The sequence below is a fragment of the Poecilia formosa genome, unplaced genomic scaffold (genome assembly GCF_000485575.1).
Source record: "Poecilia formosa unplaced genomic scaffold, Poecilia_formosa-5.1.2 Scaffold7, whole genome shotgun sequence".
NCBI lineage: Eukaryota > Metazoa > Chordata > Actinopteri > Cyprinodontiformes > Poeciliidae > Poecilia > Poecilia formosa.
The window spans coordinates 1,333,131-1,352,643 of record NW_006799946.1 but is presented as its reverse complement, the minus strand read 5'-3'; the positions used below and the strand labels follow the sequence as shown (position 1 = coordinate 1,352,643).

The window sequence follows — 19,513 nt, the reverse complement described above, 5'->3', positions numbered from 1 at the left end:
TGGGTAAAGTGGGCAACACCTGAGCAGTTTCTTCTTGTTAGAAATAAATACATTTTATTTACAGAATTAGAACTGAAGTCAATAAAAGCAACTTGTTTAAGGTTTTACTTATAAAGTACGAAACACTTTTAATATTTTATCAATATAAATCCAACATGTAACATCTAACATGTTCATTATTGCGTTATGCACATGTTCGTTTATTTATGTGCATTTCTTAAAGTACATCTTTGGCATGTATTTAGATGAGATTTTTATATATATAAAAATAACATTTCTAATAATTATTCATTCTGTAAAGCAACACAACAATACAACAACTGAGCTAAAGTGGGACATTTAGTGAAGTGAGTTCCAGTTAATTTCATTGACTGTTGCAAATAAAATATTTACATTTTGATCACAGTTTAAGCATCAATATATATATATTTGTGTTTTAAGGCAGATATATCCAATGTTAAACTATCTAACAGAATTTTAATAAGTCAAACCATGAAGAGGTAACACAGTAAATCCAGATAAAATGGAATATTGAGTAATGTTTTTTTAAGAGAGAAGTATTTGTTGTTTTTTTTTTTTTGCTTTCATATGAATAAAAACATTTTTTAATATACATTTTGTAATGAATAAAAACTCCCTAAATATATATTTTTATCTTTCGCGTTTAGGTTTTTTTTAAGCTTGGATTAGTTTCTACTGAGCTTAATCATTTAGGAAGGTACAGAGAGTCTTTTCAACGACAGTCTAAACGGAACAAAAACATCAGCAGAGATACAGAGTTATATTTTTGTGCAGTGATTTATTTCAGGTAAAGAACATTTACGTCCATTAGCCGTCGGGACGCAGAGGGAGCAGCTCCGGCTCCGACTGGGAGTGACTGCAGCGCTACAGAACACTTTGAAAATGTGTGCTTTCAGGGGTCTCAAAAAGTCTTAAAACCACCCCCCCCCCAAAAAAAGTTGATAGATTTGACACAGTCACTTAAAGTGTCACCAGAGGGATTTGAAAGCCTTGTGGACAAAGTTGCCAAGTTACAAAGCGGCATCAGAGTACAATGCACCCATCAGGCTTTCACAGACAGGAACAATGTCCAGTCTGACCTTCAGATTCAGATTTTAGACATTTCCAGTTCTGTTTCTGAGAAGTACAGCACAAGATGTTTTCACCTTGTTTTATTTTGACAATTAATCATGAATATTAATTAAAAAAAAAGAAGATTGCACTTGCAGACTCAGAAAACATGTTGTAGTTTTGAAACAGAAAATGAACTGATTTCAAGATTTTCCTCATTAATGCATCAAATCATTTGTTTCAAGCCTTAATCTGATATTTAGTCAATCCAAAACAAGGTACATTGTGCACTGTGTAATTTAAACTCTGAAAAAGGTTTTACAGAGGCCTGGTGATTTGTTAGGTTGTAACAATTTGAATAATAGTAGAAAAAAAAAAGTTTTCAGGTTTTAACCTGCTGATTGCCATACGGAGCGGATCTAGAAAAAATTGCTTATTTTAAAACTGGTGGTTTTTGATGCGTCAGGACAAAAATGCAGATTAATAATCCTTTTTGTAGTGCAATAAACTGAACTGTAAATATTAGTCTGGGGAGATATGACTGGTTATATTTGTGGCTTCAAAAATACTTAAGCCAGTAGCGTCTTCTTGAGTGGTGTCCTCTAGGGGCGCCGTCATGCATGCTGAAGTTGCTTCTCTGCTTCAACACACTTGAATTACATGACGGGTCTCTGCCACGTCCCCGGGTAGAACTTAATACATGCTAAGGAGGTCATTTGTTTGCTTAAAATAGCTGTGCCGGAAAATTAGCAGCTCTTGAGGAACGGAGTAGGACATCCCTGACTTGGCTTTGAAACTTTCTCTTATTTTATTCTTTTTTTTCCCCCAAAAAAAATACCAATCATTTCTAATATTCACTCACTTTGTACTCAGCAGAGCATTTGCAATGTAAACAGAATTACTGTTGGTTGTTTCCACCCATTTTTGTTTTCTGCCAACTACTGCATTGTGCATGGTCGGATTTGTAATCAAAACAAAACACGAACAATGTCTATTGTGTAATCTCTTTTTGTCCCAATCATATCCAAACTCCTGTGTGTAAGTTATATCGTCTCTGTTTAGTCTTGCTCAGAAAAAACAAAGAAAAAAGATAAAATCTAAACATTTTTTTTTTTTTTCTGGTATGCTCATCAATCACTTGTTTCATGTTTTTATGTCACGGTGCTTTCTAAGATTTTTGCCGAAAGCCTGAACATAAATGCATCTTCCTGCAGTAGCTCAAACTCCCTACCGCTAAACAGCATAGCTCAAGGTTTTAAATTATATTACTTTTAATAATTGCGTTTAATAATAATCTCATCTGCCCAGCTTAATTGCTGAATTTGACTTGTTATGGAGCGGAATATTTGAACGAAGCTTATTTGCAACAAAAGCTACTTTCTATTGTAGAATGATTTCATCAGCTCTCTCTTGAAAATGAAACCTCAGATCTCAATGGGCCTCACCTGCACAGACTAGGACATGACTGAAAATGAAAAAAAAAACAATGCTGCCATTTTCTCAGGCAGCCTTGGAGATATATTTTTTTTTTTTTTTACCGTCCTCCTCACTATGTGTGGTGGAAAGATAAACTTCAGTCCTCATCCAGCCTTGTTTGCTGACATTTTTACTCAAACTTGGATTCCGTTCCACATTGAATAAATGTCCTCAAATTAAACATTGAATCAATACACATTTCTCAGTATGAGATTATGTTACTGTAATGAAAGATTTTTTTTTTTTTTTACACATATCACTATGGGATATACTTGAGTTAGAGTTTGTAGTTTTTCTACTCCGATTCTGCACCCAAAAGCATGAAGATGCTGCATCTTATAAGGTACTTTACAATAACAAAAATATGAAGTAGATTTTATGTTTGATTGATTGTGGCAAACTTCTTCTTTTTCACATGCTCATATACAGACTTCCCTTCACACGGAGAGACCCACTCTCTGCACCTCGCCGCAATCTGTCCAATATATCCAGGCTCCAGATCCTCACAACAAGCCATGTAAACAAAACAATGACCCCAAGTTGCTCGGGATTCAACGCAGCGTGACGTCAACGTAATGTTCTCAATACAAGTCCCCCTGGTTATAAGGTGACTTGTCTCAAATTATCAAACTCAAATGGATTGTTTTTCCTTCTGTACAAAGACGACCAATAGGTGTGGCAACTCTCGTGACATATTATATCCCGTCTTTTTCGAGGATCTCTCGAAAAACTAGTTTACAATTTTAAAGTGTTATTAGCGTCGGCTTTATCCATAATAATTGTAACAAAACGCAATAAAAATGTCTATCAAGCCTCTCTGTAGATTGTTTTAACCATACTTGCAAGCTTCTCTAAAAGTATGGATGCATAGTTGCCGTTTGTCCCAGAATCTTTTAATCGCACCGAGTGCTTCGCATCTTCATTTGAAGCGATTAGCTTCAAATGACCTTTACGGACATGTGATATGTGTGTGTCTGCCTGTGAGAGAGGGGTCTTAAATCATAACAGAGGGGACTCAAATAGAAAACAGGGGAGGCATTGTGCAGAAGATTCTTGACTATTCTTAGTGCAGCAGCTCCTCTCTCACAATTAGATAGGACGTGCATGAAGACATTCACCTCAGCTGGATCAGATTTTTTTGCCAGGCTTACCTGGGCAGTAGCTCAGATGCTTAAGGATTAGAAGGAGTTGCTTTTAACGTGTGGATGCTTTGCAAAAAGTAGGTTATGCAGCTCAAACCTAACCTTTTACTGTATACGAAGAAACATTCTTTTTCCTGTTTTAAATGAATTAGTATTACCAAAAATTATTCCACTTGTAAAATGCTAGAATGAAATATAACATTTTTGAATTTCTTTAAATGTCTTGTAAGTCGGAAGTTTAAAATCACTAATGTAGCAATGACTTTACACAACAAATAATTCATTCAGATGGCTTTTGAAAGCTTCATATAGGAGTGGCTAATGACAACTGAAGTAATCGGAGGCACCAATTTTAATGAACTCAACAGCACGGGAATGTCTAACAAAGTTACCCTGCAGTAAGGAGATGGGTTCTGCCTCCTCCAGACGTCACGTTTTGTTGTGAAATGCCAGAGATCTTGTGAAAATAGTGATTGAAGTTGAAAAGATAACGTCATTGTCCACGAAGTCCTGTGAAGTCCCTCAGAGAGGGGAAAAAGCCATTACTCAAAGAGTAAGATTAAAAAAAAAGCCAGATTACAGTTTGCAAATGTCCTCAGGGACAAAGACCTGATTTTTGAAGAAATGTCCTGTGGTCTGATGAAACTAAAATTGAAGCGTTTGGTCATAATGATTGTAATTGTGTTTACGGGAGAGGTAGAAGCTTCCCAGCTGGGTGAGAAGATTAGGTTGTTACGTGAACTTTTTGGTGCAGGAGGGACTGGTGGAATTTACGAAAGAAACATCTCCAACCATCAGCCAGGAAGGTTTGGGATACAAATGGATCTTCTAAAGGCACAAAGATCCAGAGTATGCTACCAATTAATGATGAAGCGGCTTAAATACCACAAACATGTTTTGGGTTGGTCGTCACAAAGGCATGGTCTCAGTCTCATAAAAAATGTGTGAGGTGACAGCAGCCCACATGCAGTTCTTTCTGGAAAAGCGATCAAAGTTTCAACAAACTTTTGTGGAAGGACTCCGAAAACCTTTGACCCAAGCCATACGGTTTATATAGCAAATCTACCAAAAACTAAGGAGATGTATGAAAACATTTTGTGTTTAGAAAAACTTTTTTTTTTTTTAAATCTCCCTCTCTCATTATTCAGCTTTTTAGAAAACAGATTGTTTTGGCAGCAGGAAAGGTTTGGTTTGATTTAATGCCAGGCATTAGGAAAAAGGGAGGTTTATTATGATGTATGCAGATATCTGGTTTCAACTGTACATTTAGAAACCATAAAAGCCCAATTAATGTCAGCCAACTGGACGGTTCTTGCAGCCAATACTTGGTTGGCCCTCCCTTTTCGTGGATTAATGCATCAATGCAGCATGGCACGGAGACAATCAGACTGTGGCCCTGCTGAGTAATAATGAGGAAGCTCAGGTCCTTTTGGGAGCGGCCCTCAGCTCGTCTCCATTGTCAGCTCTGGAGTCTACGATCTTCCTCTTGACGACACTCTGGATTTTCTGGGAGGTTTACTTTCTGCAAAGCGAAGCATACCAGTCAAGCACATTCGTACCATGACCATTAAAGAAGGTATTTGTGCCTTTGTCAGCCATGCTGGAAAATGAAATCCGCTTTTCCATAAAGATTGCCAGCAGAGAGAAGAAAGAAATGCTCTAAAATTTCCTGGTAAACAACTGCACTGTTTTTGGGCTTGATATAAATGCATTCTGTCCCTCTCTGAATACTCCTCTGGACTCTAGGACTTTAATTTCTAAAGGAAATGCAATACATGTTGTCTTTAGTTTAAGAAAGGCTTAACACAACAAATGTGAAACTTTTAGCTCCTGTCCCAAAAAGATCAATATGCGGCTCCTGAAGCACTGATTTCAGTAATATTTCACACATTTGCTTCACAATCCTCTCATGGCTGGGATAACCCCTGATGTGTATGTTTTTCTACCACATTTTTCCTTCCACGCAACTTTCCATTGATATACTTGGATACAGCATTCTGTGAAACAAGCAGCTTCTTCTGCAGTGACCTTTAGAGGTTTTTACCCTCCTCTCCTGTCTGAGCGTATTGACTGTCGCCATAAAAGTTTTGGCCATAACATAAAATTCAAGAACTAAACATCAGTTTCAAAATTGGTTTTATGTAATACTCCGAATGTCTGATACACTAAAGTTTTGTTTTCTGAACAGCTGCAAGCCACGGTCATCAAAATTACAAATATAAAAAGCTTCAAATATTTCACTGCAAGTAATGAATCTATGATTCCCGAATCTATCTTTTTTTAAAAAAAAAAAAACTTAATTACAAAATAAACAGACTTGTATTCAATGCATCTTCTGCAAAGCCTAACTTGTGTGGGTAGAGCACCAAAACCAAGGCTAGACCAGGGGCCCACATCCCCCTAAAACCAGCCCTGCACCTCAGGCGTCCCCCAACATCATCAGTATGTCTCTTATATGAGGTCAACACATCACGTGTTCTCATTTTTGCCTCTGCAGGCTCCACTTAGGAGCAAAAACATGTGGCGATATTGAGATAAGTCAAGGGCGCACTGTCAGAGAGCAGAGACATCTGAATGAAACACCAAAGAGAGGACACTCGCTCGTTTAAACAAACCGGTGCCAAATTTCGGATTTCTCAGCATCAGCATCTGAGTTCCAGTTACAGATAAGAATCACGCCACTTGGGATGACTTATGATCCGAAGAGTCAAGTTCAAGTTTCAGTGTTTGCAGGTAAACTCTTGCATCAGCACTTTGATGGAAACAAATATAAAAAAGGCCAGACTCTGTCAGGAATGTCCAGGTTTAAACCCTCATCTGAGAAAACTGTGCGGGTTTTTCCTAGACATTATGGTGACATTTTCCCTGTCATGTTGCTGGAAGCTTTCAATCCCTTTTGCATCATGATTAAACTCAGCAGCTGTTAATCACAACGACAGACGGGGCGAGTTTTAATTAAACATCCAAAGACATGAAGTGGAAGCGCAAATTTTAAATATACAAAACTCACCTGGAGCAGATAAAAGCATTTGCGCCGCATCTCCAGAGCTTTTCACTAATTCTCATGTGGCCATAAACGTCTTCTCGTCACTTCATTAAGAAAATCTCTTTCCCGGGCTCTTGGCTCTCGATCACTCCCCCTTTGAGATCAGTTTGGCAAAAAAGAAATTCACAGCAGCCACATCTCTTTGATTTATTGCCGTGCCAATGACGCGTCGCTGGAAATGTCTCCAGAAAAATACGCGCAGGCAGAGAGACGAGAATCACGTTTCCAAAAATGTTTTCGCCAGAGGTTACATCCAATTTATCGTCTGCGGCGCGTCAGGTGGAACAGTTCAGATGCTCAAATAAAAAAAAAAATGGATAAAACAGCATCGTTCTCTTTCCTAATCAAGTGAGGTCCAATGTGGTCAGACGCGCTCCAGAGGGCAGTTTAGCCTTAACCCGGAGCCCCCACTCTAAGCTTTCACGCGTGTTTCTGTTCCGCAGGTCAACACAATGAAAGGACCACGCCGTCACGTCTACTCAGCTTCACACCCAGCTCCTGACTCCTGCGTGGAGCCGCTGCGCCGTGCCTGCAGATCGGGTCTTCGACGCGCCGCCCACGTTGTGTTGTGTCACTTTGTGTGGAGTGTCTCTATCCGGAGAGGAAACGCTGGATTCCTCCGCTGCTCTTAATCTTTAATCCATCTGCAACCCCGACGCCGATGCGGGGAATAAAAGCTGAAACCGTCTGAGCGGATTCTGGAGGGGAAATGACCCCCAGTTTAATTGAAGAAAAGTGACGCACCTGCTGTAAGGATCCGTTTAAAAGAGAAAGAGAGAGAGAAAAAAAACGTAACTTGTGTCGCATAGTTTATCTGAACACGGCCCAGATGACAGATTTGGCTGTGAGGTCAGACGAACAGATGGTCCGGAGTTTCAGTACATTCAAGGAGCATCCCCAGGGATCTTTACAAATGAAGTCCACCATTTTTCCCCCAAAATAAATGTAAAATCTGCTCTGCTCAGTGTAGATAGAAAGCAGATCAAATTAATGTATTTCTCCCAGCTAAGTTTCTATGATTAATGTTTATGTAAATTTTAATCCAAGGGTCATTACATTAAAAAAATAATAAAGAACTAAGTTGTTCTGATCGGTAGGGGGCAGCAGAAGTGAAACGCTGTAACTGTTAAATGTTGCCTGCAATGAAACTTGTGTTGCATTACTTTTTTTTGTTGGAAAATCCCTGGACGTTACCTTTAGTGACATTTTTTTTTATTTAATACAACAAAATAGAAAATAGTATAATCTTTATAGATGTACAAAACTACCTTGTTTGTAGGAAACAAACTAGTTGGGACAAAACGTCATTTTCTTCTGCTGTATGGGGGTGGGGGAGGGGGCGGTTACATCCAGCAGATTTTAATATCGGACAAATACAACTTTGGTGAACACAAATAGCCATTTTTAAATGATTTTATTTTCTGAAAGACAAAAAGCTAAAACCACCTGTCTCTATGTGCAGATCAGTTTCCCCCCAAAGTTAATACCCCAAGTGCCACCCCTAACAGCAGCACATCACCGAGGAGGGCATCTGGAACACTCTTCTCCGTTGGTGAGCTTTCAAGAACGAATGGTCAGTCTAACCATATGCCACAGCATTTCTGTCGGACGCATGTCCAAACTTTAACTAGACCACTCTGAAGCCTTCAATTTATTTATTTATGTTTTATTGTTAGTTTAAACATTGCATAGGTGGTCTTGATGGTCAATTACAGCAAGTTGTTCAGATCCTGGAGCAACAAAGAAACCCCACACCATCACACTACCATCATGTTTGATTCACCATCATGTTCCTCATAGTTAGTTTCACACCAGGTGTTACAGGACATGTTACAGGAATTCCAGTTTTGTTTTGTCAGAATATTTTCCAAAAGCCTCTAGGATCACATACAAAACGTGACTTAGGCCTTTATTTTAGGATGGTGACGATATGCATTTTGAAGTAAATTTAATATTTCTGAGAAGGTTCGGCACTGTTCCATATTTTCTCCATTTGTGGATTTCCCTTAGAAAGCCCTTTGCAATCCTTTCTTCCTTTCCTTTCTTAAATGTCTAGATCGGGAAAGAATGTTTTCCTTTTCATACATTTTTCATTCATGTTGTCAGATAGGTTCTGTTTTAAGCAATGGTGTAAAACGTTCATGTGTGACGAAAAAAAAAAAAAAAAAAAAGACATATACAGAAGAGATCGGCAAGGGGCGAATATATCGTCAGCACTGTACAGGTGTGAAGTACTCTAACATTTTGGGTGATCTTTGGAAGATAGTTCTAATTTCGGCAGCACATTATTTTCATGTGGAGAATGCCGAGATCATTTAAAGTTGATTCATATTTCGCCATCAATTCATGGTAAATTGGATGTGTTAAAACCTGTGTGGGTTGGAAACCACAACTGTCTCTCGGTGGCCTACTTTCCTCTAAATCCAGCACTTGGTGTTAACACACAGAGATAAGTTGCTGCTTCATACAATTTTACATTCTAAAACTGGTTCATTTTATGGCAGCTTCAAAGACGGAATGTAATAAAATGTCACTTGTGTGTCCTCTTGCACATGAAAGATATAGAAAATTACAATCTAAGATATGACTAATTAGATCTCTTACATCTTCGTTAACTCGTTAGGACTTGTGCCAGATGTGAAAATCCTGGTTAGTAATGAGTTGGTTCAGAAAATCTGAGCACTCTGGGAACAGGATAATGTTGCTACCCTGACATTTATCCTTGTAAACAATAGAAAGTGCCATAAACCATCTGATCATACTTCAAATAACCACATAATGACAAGAGAAAAAAAAAAAGTCCAGCAACACGTCTTCTATGAAAATTATAGAATTTGAAACAGAACAGGCACAGGTAGTAAAATCTAAAAATAAAATCTGAAGATGATTAAAATAAAGCAACTTTTGATCAGTTTCTCCATATTCTCATTGAAACGCCCCATCCTTTTTTATGCTATAAATATTAATAGCATTTATAAATATTACATGAAGCCTTTTATGGTAACAGTGATAGGTTTCTCTGCCTCGGAGAATCCTTCTGATGAATAAGATTAAATTTATTCTCCATCACACAATGTGCAGCGACTTCAGAGGTGATGATTACACTCGCAATCTGAAGATAGTGTCTTCCAATCAGTGTTTTCCTGAAAAACACTGATCTCAGAGATCACACAGATGTGGAAACATTTTAACTTTGTAGTGAGAAGTCAAAATTATACACTGTCAGTTAGGCCAATTCACTTATTTCCATGTGCATGTAAAATCATAAGCTGATAAATCAAAAGATGATGACCCAAATAAAAAAATTCCTTAGAGCATTAAATACAGATACATGGAAACCATCTTAGCCTTTAACCCTAATAGGAAACTCATACATGGAAATGCTTCTTGTTCAGAAAAGGACCAATCTGTTGTCTAAATGGACAACAGATTGTCCAGTCAGACAATCCGTTGTCGTGATGTGGAGGCAATATTTTACCTGTAATGGACAGCAGTCCAAATCCAAAACGACTCAAGTTTAAAAATACTTTTTATACCTTTTATACCATTTTATGCAATTGTTCACTCAGCTATATCTCAACAAAGTAGCATGCACATTCATTTGTAGCTGTGTGACTAATAATGTGTTAGTTTTCAGGTTGGAAACACAAGAAATAGTCAAAATGTCAACTGGAAAGTCAGAGCACACCATTAAGTGACTCTGGACAATCCATCTCATTTCCACTGCATATTGGCTCAGTATGTTATAATTTGTAATGTATCGGGACATGTTTGAGTATTGTCTATCCTCATATTTTGTTTTTATTCACGTATAATTAAGAGAGTCTTGAAAACAGCGTCTACTTTCATTTTATAGAGATCAAGCTATTACTCAAGACTGAATTTAAGGATTGATTGGTTTTCTCGGCAAGTTCAAGAGTGGAACCATTGGGGAGCCTTTCCCCGTGGGGCTCCTGTGCCTGTTACTTTATTCCAAATTAATAATTTATATATTAAATTATCTGATGTGACAGTCACACGCCACTGATGCTAATGCGTGGGCCACTGAGGTTTTCAGCCCACAAACGCTTTGTGCACGCAGCTTTCTTTAGACTCGGTGACGTGCATAGGGGCATTATTAAAAAGCAGCTTTAATTCAAGGTGACAGTTTCTTCCCCTGAGTGTGCCGTCTCATAAAGTGTCAGGAGGAGCTACAGGGAACCCATAGCAAACTGGGTTTTATGCTTAGGATACTGTTTCCACTTATTAGTACGAGCCTGTTCATTGTAGGACAGTGTTCCTACGATATTCACACCTGTCTATGAGACCTCCTTCGGAGGTGCTGAAAAGTATCCCCCCCCCCAACCTGACAGGTGTCCACACCAGAACCATTCGCTTCGGTCCTGGTGTGGATTTTCTGAGCGGGCCGCCTGGATTAACTCAAGATGGTTGTGTAAGACATTTTTTTTAATCTCCTTTTCCTGCAGCTGGAGGAGTTCTCCTCCTCTTCCTGGTCTAATCTGAAACACAATTTATCTTCAATCAGGGGGGGATGAGGGGGGATGAGAAAGCAGGCGCCGCTTGCCCCGCCGTATCGCGTTTATGTAATCGACATGTGATCGGCCCCTGCGAAGGTCCAGATGAACGCTCGCCTCGCCGAGAGCTTTCAGGGATGCAAAGACAGACCTGGTGACTGAAGATAAGGTGGTGAGAGGGAATGAAGTGACTGATTTATGAATATGAAGATGAAAAGAAGACTCGAGTTGCAGATAGCAAATCTGTAGAGAGGCTTTTAATAAAGTGAGGATTTAATGCTTTTCTTTTGACTTTACAGGAAATTGATACATTTCAGATTAAACTGATTAAACTCAGTCTGAGTTTTTAAGTTCACCTTGGCTTTGTTAACTGCACAGTCTAAGGGTTCTTAGTTATTTTTAAAAAAAATATATTTTCAAGAACCTTTTCTCCTTTTGAAAGCCACTGAGTTAACTTACCGTTTTAGTTCAGAACGTCCAATCTTCCACCGTATGCGCCACAGAGTGGGTTCATCACATTCCATTTGTTACAGCCCTGCTGTTGCTTAAACCAGGTAGACCGTAAAAATCCTGAAACTTTAAGATGAATCCCCGTTTGAGCTTGACCTTTGTCCAGCAAACAGTTCTTGACACCATCCACAAGGAGGAAAAGCTGCAAGAGGTGGCACTTCATAGTGCTCTACCCAAGTATATTAATAGAAAGTTGAGTGGAAGGAAAAAGGATGGCTTAAAGTACAATAGATTGTGACACTGTATGTGTGAGCCTGTGTTACTGTATTGCATGTTTTTGGCTGTTCACAGTTTACTATAGTTTTAAATGAAGTGTGAAGGGAAAACACAAGAGAGGGATTTGAACCCAGGACCTTGCTGCGCTGACTGGGCCAAACTGAGCATCGCGATGCTCATGACAGAACATCAGTGCTGATGTTAGCCTGCGCAGCTGAGCTAATTAGCTACATTTTTCAGACTGGATTAATTTGAGGAGCATTGCTAATCCCACTGCACTGCAAAGCGACCACTCTCTGCTGGATTTCACAGATTAACCAATAAATTGTTCACTGAAGCTGCACTCCAGGTCTTGGTCATCCCATCCTTAAGATTTTTATTTTATTTTATTTTCATTTTACCCAAATACCTACACATTCAATCAGACTTTTCAAATTTGTAGTCTGTATTAGTAACCTCTTTGTTACTTTTATGCACCATGCAGATACATATATATATATATATATATATATATATCATAAAAAAGTCTTCCCTCAGCATTTTAATGGCATCAAAGTTCCTTCTGCACCTTCAAAGTAGCTCACAATGAACCAGTAATCGTCCCTCACTTGTTCTCTTACTTGAATGCGTTCACACCAGCTGTGATGCATTTAGAACAACCGGCTTTCATTTTTACAAAAAAATAAAAAATAAATAAATAAAAAAATATTCAAAGCTTTTAAAGAGCTGCCAGTGATTCAGAGCTCATATGTCCAATTGACTCCTAATATGTACACTTGAATAAAAATCTAATGAGTGACACCAGAAAAAAGGATAGAGCCGTACGATAACAATCAAGGTAATAATGAGACATTTATGTCTGCATCTGCACGACTCTGAATCGGTATTATGGGAGCTACAGCTGGGAAGTGACTGAAGCATCAATCAGCTGAAGCTTTGTTGCAGCTTTTGCCAAAATCCAAGATCACACAGCTTGGATCTTTTATTTTTAGGGGGTGGGGGAGTTTCCCAGGTACTTTCTCTGTGTTAGTGGAAGTCTGAGTATCTTGAAAGTAGCCGCTTTGAGATTACATTTTGTAGTTTAAAGCAGGAAAAGTTAGTACAACAGTAAAATAACTCGGTTTGTAGCATGCAAGTTTTGCTGAGAGCATGAAATCATGGGAGAACTATGACCACGAAAGGCAAATCGTTGAACCAATCTTTAAGAAATGCAGAAAACGACCAAAATACTTTAGAGCTGATCTAGTTGAAAACCACAGATCCCTCTCTCAGGCGCCCTGTAGCGAGTAAAAAAAATAAAACAATAGCCATTTCACAGATATACTTGTTTATATGGAAGACAATAGTTAACTGGACTATAAACAGAACTTAATATTCTTGACTAAATGTAGCAAATATTTAATATTTCTATATTAAACAGATTTAAACTGTTATTCTGAATCTGAACTGCTACTATCCTTCCCATCCAGTCATCTTTGGAGTGCTCTTTTTATTTTTATTAGAGATCTTAATCCTCACCAGGTTACATCGTCACAAACAATCTGCGTATGGTTTCCATGTAAAAATGATTTTAATTGGACTGATGCGTGCTAAAGCAATGCTTAATTACTCAGTTGTTACACTTGATTCCCGGTTAACACAACAGTCTAGAAATATGCAGATTTCACAAGGCAACGTTTGTTTTAAAAATATAATTTAAAGTTCCTGCAAAATAAAACCTTGACAGAAAAACTTGACTCTACAAGCTTTGTTGTTTTTGCTTTTATGTTGGATTAAATAAAGAATAATGCAAATGTTTGAAGCCACCGTGAAAAGGCTGAAAGCTTTAATGCATCACAGACCTTGTGGTTCAGTTTATCTGTCTGAAGGTTTTCTTTAGGAACCTGCACTGTTATGGCGAGCTTATGTAAGCGAGGCTTCACCCAAGACAATGACTTTTTAAAATAAGCTATTGTTTCAACTAGAATATCAATTAAACCGACGGCTGGGATCATAATTTGATTCAAAACGCAAGTGGTAGCAAATGTTAGACCCAAAACGTTAAGCTTGAGCAAGCGCTAACACTCCCAACTGAGCTAATAAGAGGCTTGGGAAGAGAAAAATATCACATTTGATTCATCAGCTGCAGTTCTAACCAGTCCGTAAAAGCAAATAATGCAAATATATCCACCAACAAGAAGGTTGCTAAATTGAGCTGTTAGGCACTGTGCTTTGTTTTCAAGCATTCGAAGAATAAATCAAATATCTGAACATAAGGAAGAATACTCATCCCATATAAAGTGTTTCCAAAGCAATTTAACAGTCAGTCAAATTAATGTCACCAAAATCTTACTTAGATTTAAGAACTTCAAAAGCTATCATCTGCATAGTCTTGCCCGTAGCTGAGCTTCCACTCTAATCTTTCCTAATGTGGCTACTAAGTTTGCCAGGTCATCTAAAAAGACAAAACCCCACAACGACCATAGAGGATTCTCAGCGACTCGATCCATTCTTACCCTCATCCTCTCTCATTAATTCTGATTAGACCAAAAACCAAGCCTTATTACAAACATTTTCATGATTCCGAATCAAGCAGAGAAAAAGACATAATTTGCAAACGACTTTACATCTGCCAATTTCCATTCTGCAAAGTGACAAAGACGTTCAGAAGCTCAATTTGTGAATATGCGAGTTGTGAAAGCATCAAAGCAAATGAGGTCCTGGACCTTTAGTTTGAATAATTTGGTTGGATTCTGTGAGCACCCCATTTGTCAGTAAATCCCAATTCCATTCATGCAGTCGCAGCAGAAACTTCAAAAGCTCTCAGAGAGAGGGAAACTTGTCAAGTCACTCAGACGGTGACCTAGAAAAAGGCATCGGATCCTCGTTTGAGGAGTTGCTGTGCGTCTGTGGGCTTGTTCGCCCGTGCTGTTTCTTGTTTTGAGTTTTTGCCACATCTGTGCGCTGTGTCTTACTGGCACATTGAGAGCGACACTTCAGGAGCCCTTCCAACGATAACAAACACAAAGCGGTGTAAAACACACTCAAACAATCTGCGGGGGTTTCGCGACGAGGAATCAAAGATAGCCCTGCATACCGTTCAGAGCGAGAACAGCACACATTATATTTGTCGTGAGCAAGTTTCCATCCAACTGCTTCAGAAACCCCACATCCAGACACATTTTATGCGGTAAACAACTTCAAGAGCCAGTCCTTGAACTCGGCTCGTGACGAAGCCAGGATGAGTTATCGGCAGAGCCTTCGGAAGATGGCGTATCGATTTTCTGACAGGGATGGATGTAGTAGCACCCTCCAATTGTGACACACCTCTGTGAATGTTAATAAGGTCACCCAACAAAGGCGGCCTTTGTGCTCACAAGCACCAATAACCTTTGTGGGACGCACGTGGCGTCACTGAAACCATCCTGCCATCCTGATTCGTTTTTTTTTTTTTTTACAGTGATAAGTAGCCTTGTTAGCATTTCTCATCCAGGAGCCATGACATTTTACAGCCTGTTCAGACCTCCATCTCCACTGTGAAGGAGAGGCACCGCAATAGAGCTCTGGATTATCATCGCTTGATTAGAAATAAAACAGTTCTCCATCTGAGACTGCAATTTAATTTCCGATACATTCTGGGGATTATGTCCTGACAATCATGTCAGGGGGGGGGAAAAAAATGCATTTTGTTCCTGCATTTCACTGACATCATTTAACACTCCAGACATTACAGAGGCAGTGGTGGTGGTTGTGTAACATAACAACCTGTATAAAAATTGCAGCCTCTGCACTCTGATAGCTGTCATTGTGTTGAAACTGCCCCATGTAACCATAAAAGGACGGCGCGCCGGAGCCGACACAACCAACAGCGCGACGAGGAGTGAAGAAAAGATCAAATGCAATTTTGAAAAAGCACAGATTGAACACATTTTTGTTCTTGTAAAGTGATTAAAGGGCAGTTTGCATGCATGCATGGAAGAACCAAGGCACTCCACGTACATTTTTGATGAAGGGGAAAAAACATTACGACACGACGTAAAGCTAAAAAGGTCATTTTTACAACCTTAACAGGCACTAAAGATGCATTCAGAATTTATTTGTTCTTTTTGCAAGGCATTCCGATGTGGCAGGCTTTGCAGTGGATCCACTGATTAGGGTCAATTGCTCCAAGTGTCTTGACAACACATTTTGGTAATTCTCCACACACATACATATTATTAATCAGCTATATTTCATAATCAACAGTATTGTTCATAACACACAAGTTAGCAACATTTTTTAAAATGGCTGCAGTCTTTTAGAAACAAAATGTAACAGAAGTAGAAAAGATTCATATTTACTTAAATTAAACAATTTACTTGAATTGAATTAAACAAAGGACGTTATATTAAAAAGCTTTTACACAGTTTTCCAAAGCTTTGTAATTATAATTCTTTTAAATCACAGGATTGTTGAAATTGAATACACAGCTCGAATCTATCTTTATTCTTTAATACAGCAGTATAGACATATGTAAATGAATGAATGAGCACATACCGAGACACCGAGCCCCTGGTGAATTGACGCCACAGTGTCCCTAATACATCTGGACACCCGAAGTGTGTCTCTGTGCTACATACTGTGACAAAGCCTTTAATAATTGGACATTATAATGCTGCAGGTTGGAGTCCCTTAACATTTGCCTTTCGATTATCTGCTCCATTGAATCAACCATCCATCACTTTGCCGGTAATTTTTTGTCTCTGGGCAGATCAATGAATCTGTCCAAAGTCTGCATAACAAAGCTGAATCCATCATCCCTTTCAAAAAAAAAAAAAAAGCTTTTATTTATCGTTTATGACCACAATTGCATTTCACATGAGTAAATATCTCTAAACACTCACAGAATTTGACATTGCAATCAAATAATAGCAGAGAAGATTGCTCGGTAAACATCGATTTAACAGGCACAGAGAAGCTAAATGTCAGCATAGTTACGGTCCTGTTTTTTTTCACTCTTTTCACTAATTAGCCTTTCTTCATGACATTACATTTGCTTATTTGAACAAAGCACAAAGTTCAGCTGAATGTCACGGGGAATCACCGTTTAACACCGGAAGCGATGAGACAGCAAATTTACAGCAGACATTAGAGGAAGGGTCAATGAACCGCCGCCTCTTGCATCTACAATAGACCTGTAAAGTATCACTTTAATGATTCAGCCACAGCACTGACTGCAAGTCGATACAAGGTGTATTTATTTCAGCTACAAATCTATTTAAATACTTGAAACAGAATATATTGAACAATGTGGAAATGTGGAAACCAAAATAAAAATCTGTGCATTTTCCCCCCCGACTTCACCCTCATGCTTTGCTGTAACCCCTGACTACCAGCTTTGTGCTGATGTGTCCCCATGGATCAGCAAATTATGGCTCCAGACAAAAATAAATTCCCATAACAACTGGAATCTGTGATTACCAGACATCAAAAAGATAGGGAAAAAAAAAAAAAAAGATTTAGGAAGATTGAAGACAAAATAGAGAGCCACAGACACAGACCGGCAGACGTAATCAGGGTGTTTTAGAGTGAGCCATGGTTCGACTAATCAGAGCTGAAGCCTTCTTCTTAAACAGGCAGAAAATGTTCCTTCTTCAGCAATTTAGTTCTGAAACCAACCCGAAAGTACTTCAGACAGGGCAAAGTGAGTCTTAAAGAAAATCAAAGTTTCTCTGACAGACAGGGCAGTGCGAAGGACTCTTCATTACCAAGAAGCCACCCAGAAAAAAACTTTGATCTCTTTTCAGTACATAAATGCTACAATGAAGGACACAGTATGAGCACGCGTATTCAACATTGTTTATTTATGTCTGAGTTTAAGCCAAGAATCATTTTTGCGACGACTTCCGCTAAGGATACACATCAAAGAATCGGGTTGTGAGTGTGATGAGATGGGCTTTAATGAACGTAGAAGATGTTGTGAGATGATGTAATTAAAATGAAAAATAGATTAGGTTGTTTTTTGTTTGTTTGTTTTTTTACCAAAAATACAGGCTGGCAAGATGTCACAATTATAAAACTTCTCCCAGAGACTAAATAAGTGCCCTATGTGTGGAATTGAAAAGTAATTACTCTATATATGCTAGGTCTTAGATTTTTGTTTTTTTTGTGCATAAAATATTGCATTTTATACGAAATTATTATTTTTTTTTATAAGGCAATAAAACTGTCACCATTAGTTTTTAATTTTTAAGTCAACCTGATTATTTGTTGTTGTAAAATTTAAAGGGATAAATCCATTGATCCTTCCTTCCCTTCATCCATCCATCCCTGTGTCCGGCCCAAATATACAAAGAGCAAAAAAGTGTGGATTCCCAATACAAAGTCAAGCTTGTCCCCGCTGTGGGCCGAACTCTATCAGATCTGCCTCTTGTAACTGTAGAGAGGTTGATGTCTGGTTTGGGAACCTCAGGGTCTTAAATTGCTATTGCTGTCTTCAAACCATAACCTTCACAGTAATAGCCCCTTGAGCGAATAACTGATTGTTTCACCCTTGGCAGCAGTAACTGTCATCAAGTGTTCATGAGGAGTTCTGACCCACTCTTCTTTGACGAATCATTTAATTCATCCACACCGGAGCTCTATAAGGTCACACTGCACCGTATTAATCAGATCAACTGTGAACAGAAAGAAAAACTAATCCAAGAAACTCTAAACACAAATAATTATAACAATCCAAGAAGTAAAAACACAAATTTAGACCAGATCTATGTAAATAGGGTGGCGCAATCCATTCTGCTTATACTAGGAAAACTAAGCTGCACGCTTTCTCCGTGTCTGCACTGCATTCTGTCCCACCCACCCAGAATCATTAGGTGGGAGGGGGACGCAGAGAGAGAGAGAGCCTTGCCCAGGGTGCCATTCATGCAAGGAACACCCTGTAAGTCAGTGACAATAAAAAGCAGAAAATAAAGAAGAGAGGGCAAATACTTTATTCACAGCACTGCAGGTGAAGTCATTAGGATTTTCAACCCCTTAAAAAAATCTAATGGTGACAAAAAGAAATGTGATAACACTCTCTGGAAAAATAGGTGTAATGTGGAGTATGGAGTGTAATCCCTTCAAGATATCTGAAGAAATATATCAGTGAAAGCTAAATATGCAAGCTTCCTGTGGTGCCGACAGAAAATTGGAGGAAGGAATAAAATGTCAATCCTCGCTCCACTTGGGAACATGGATATTTATACAGGATTCCCCATCTATCCATCTGCTGAGCCTCAGCGACGGTCCACTGCACCGGCGGATGCTGCCAGAGTTGCACAGTAACAGAGCTTCACACATATACGCTGCATAGAGAGGAACACACTCAATTTGTGGAGGATTGATTGTGTCTTTGTCAGCGGTTCTGGTGGGCCCCGACCACCATGAATTTATCAAGCGATCGTGTTCCTAAGGACCTGGCAGAGCTGCGGCAGGTGTGAAGGTCACCAGGAGAGTCATATTTTAATCAAAGACCAAGCAGCTAAATATAACAGTGCCCCCAGCGGGCAGCGCACCCAGAGACTCAAGGAGATGTGAAA

General features: G+C 38.9%; 1 protein-coding gene across 1 annotated transcript in view; it reads right to left on the bottom strand.

The window, feature by feature from the left end:
• LOC103151070 (corticotropin-releasing factor receptor 1-like) overlaps positions 1-7,619 on the bottom strand; it is a 78,646-nt gene extending 71,027 nt beyond the window's left edge. Inside the window, exon 1 of the mRNA XM_007570916.2 lies at positions 6,700-7,619. Coding sequence (XP_007570978.1) covers positions 6,700-6,729 — 30 coding nt within the window. The 5' untranslated portion in view covers positions 6,730-7,619. The remainder of the gene's footprint in view (positions 1-6,699) is intronic.
• Positions 7,620-19,513: the final 11,894 nt, after the last annotated feature.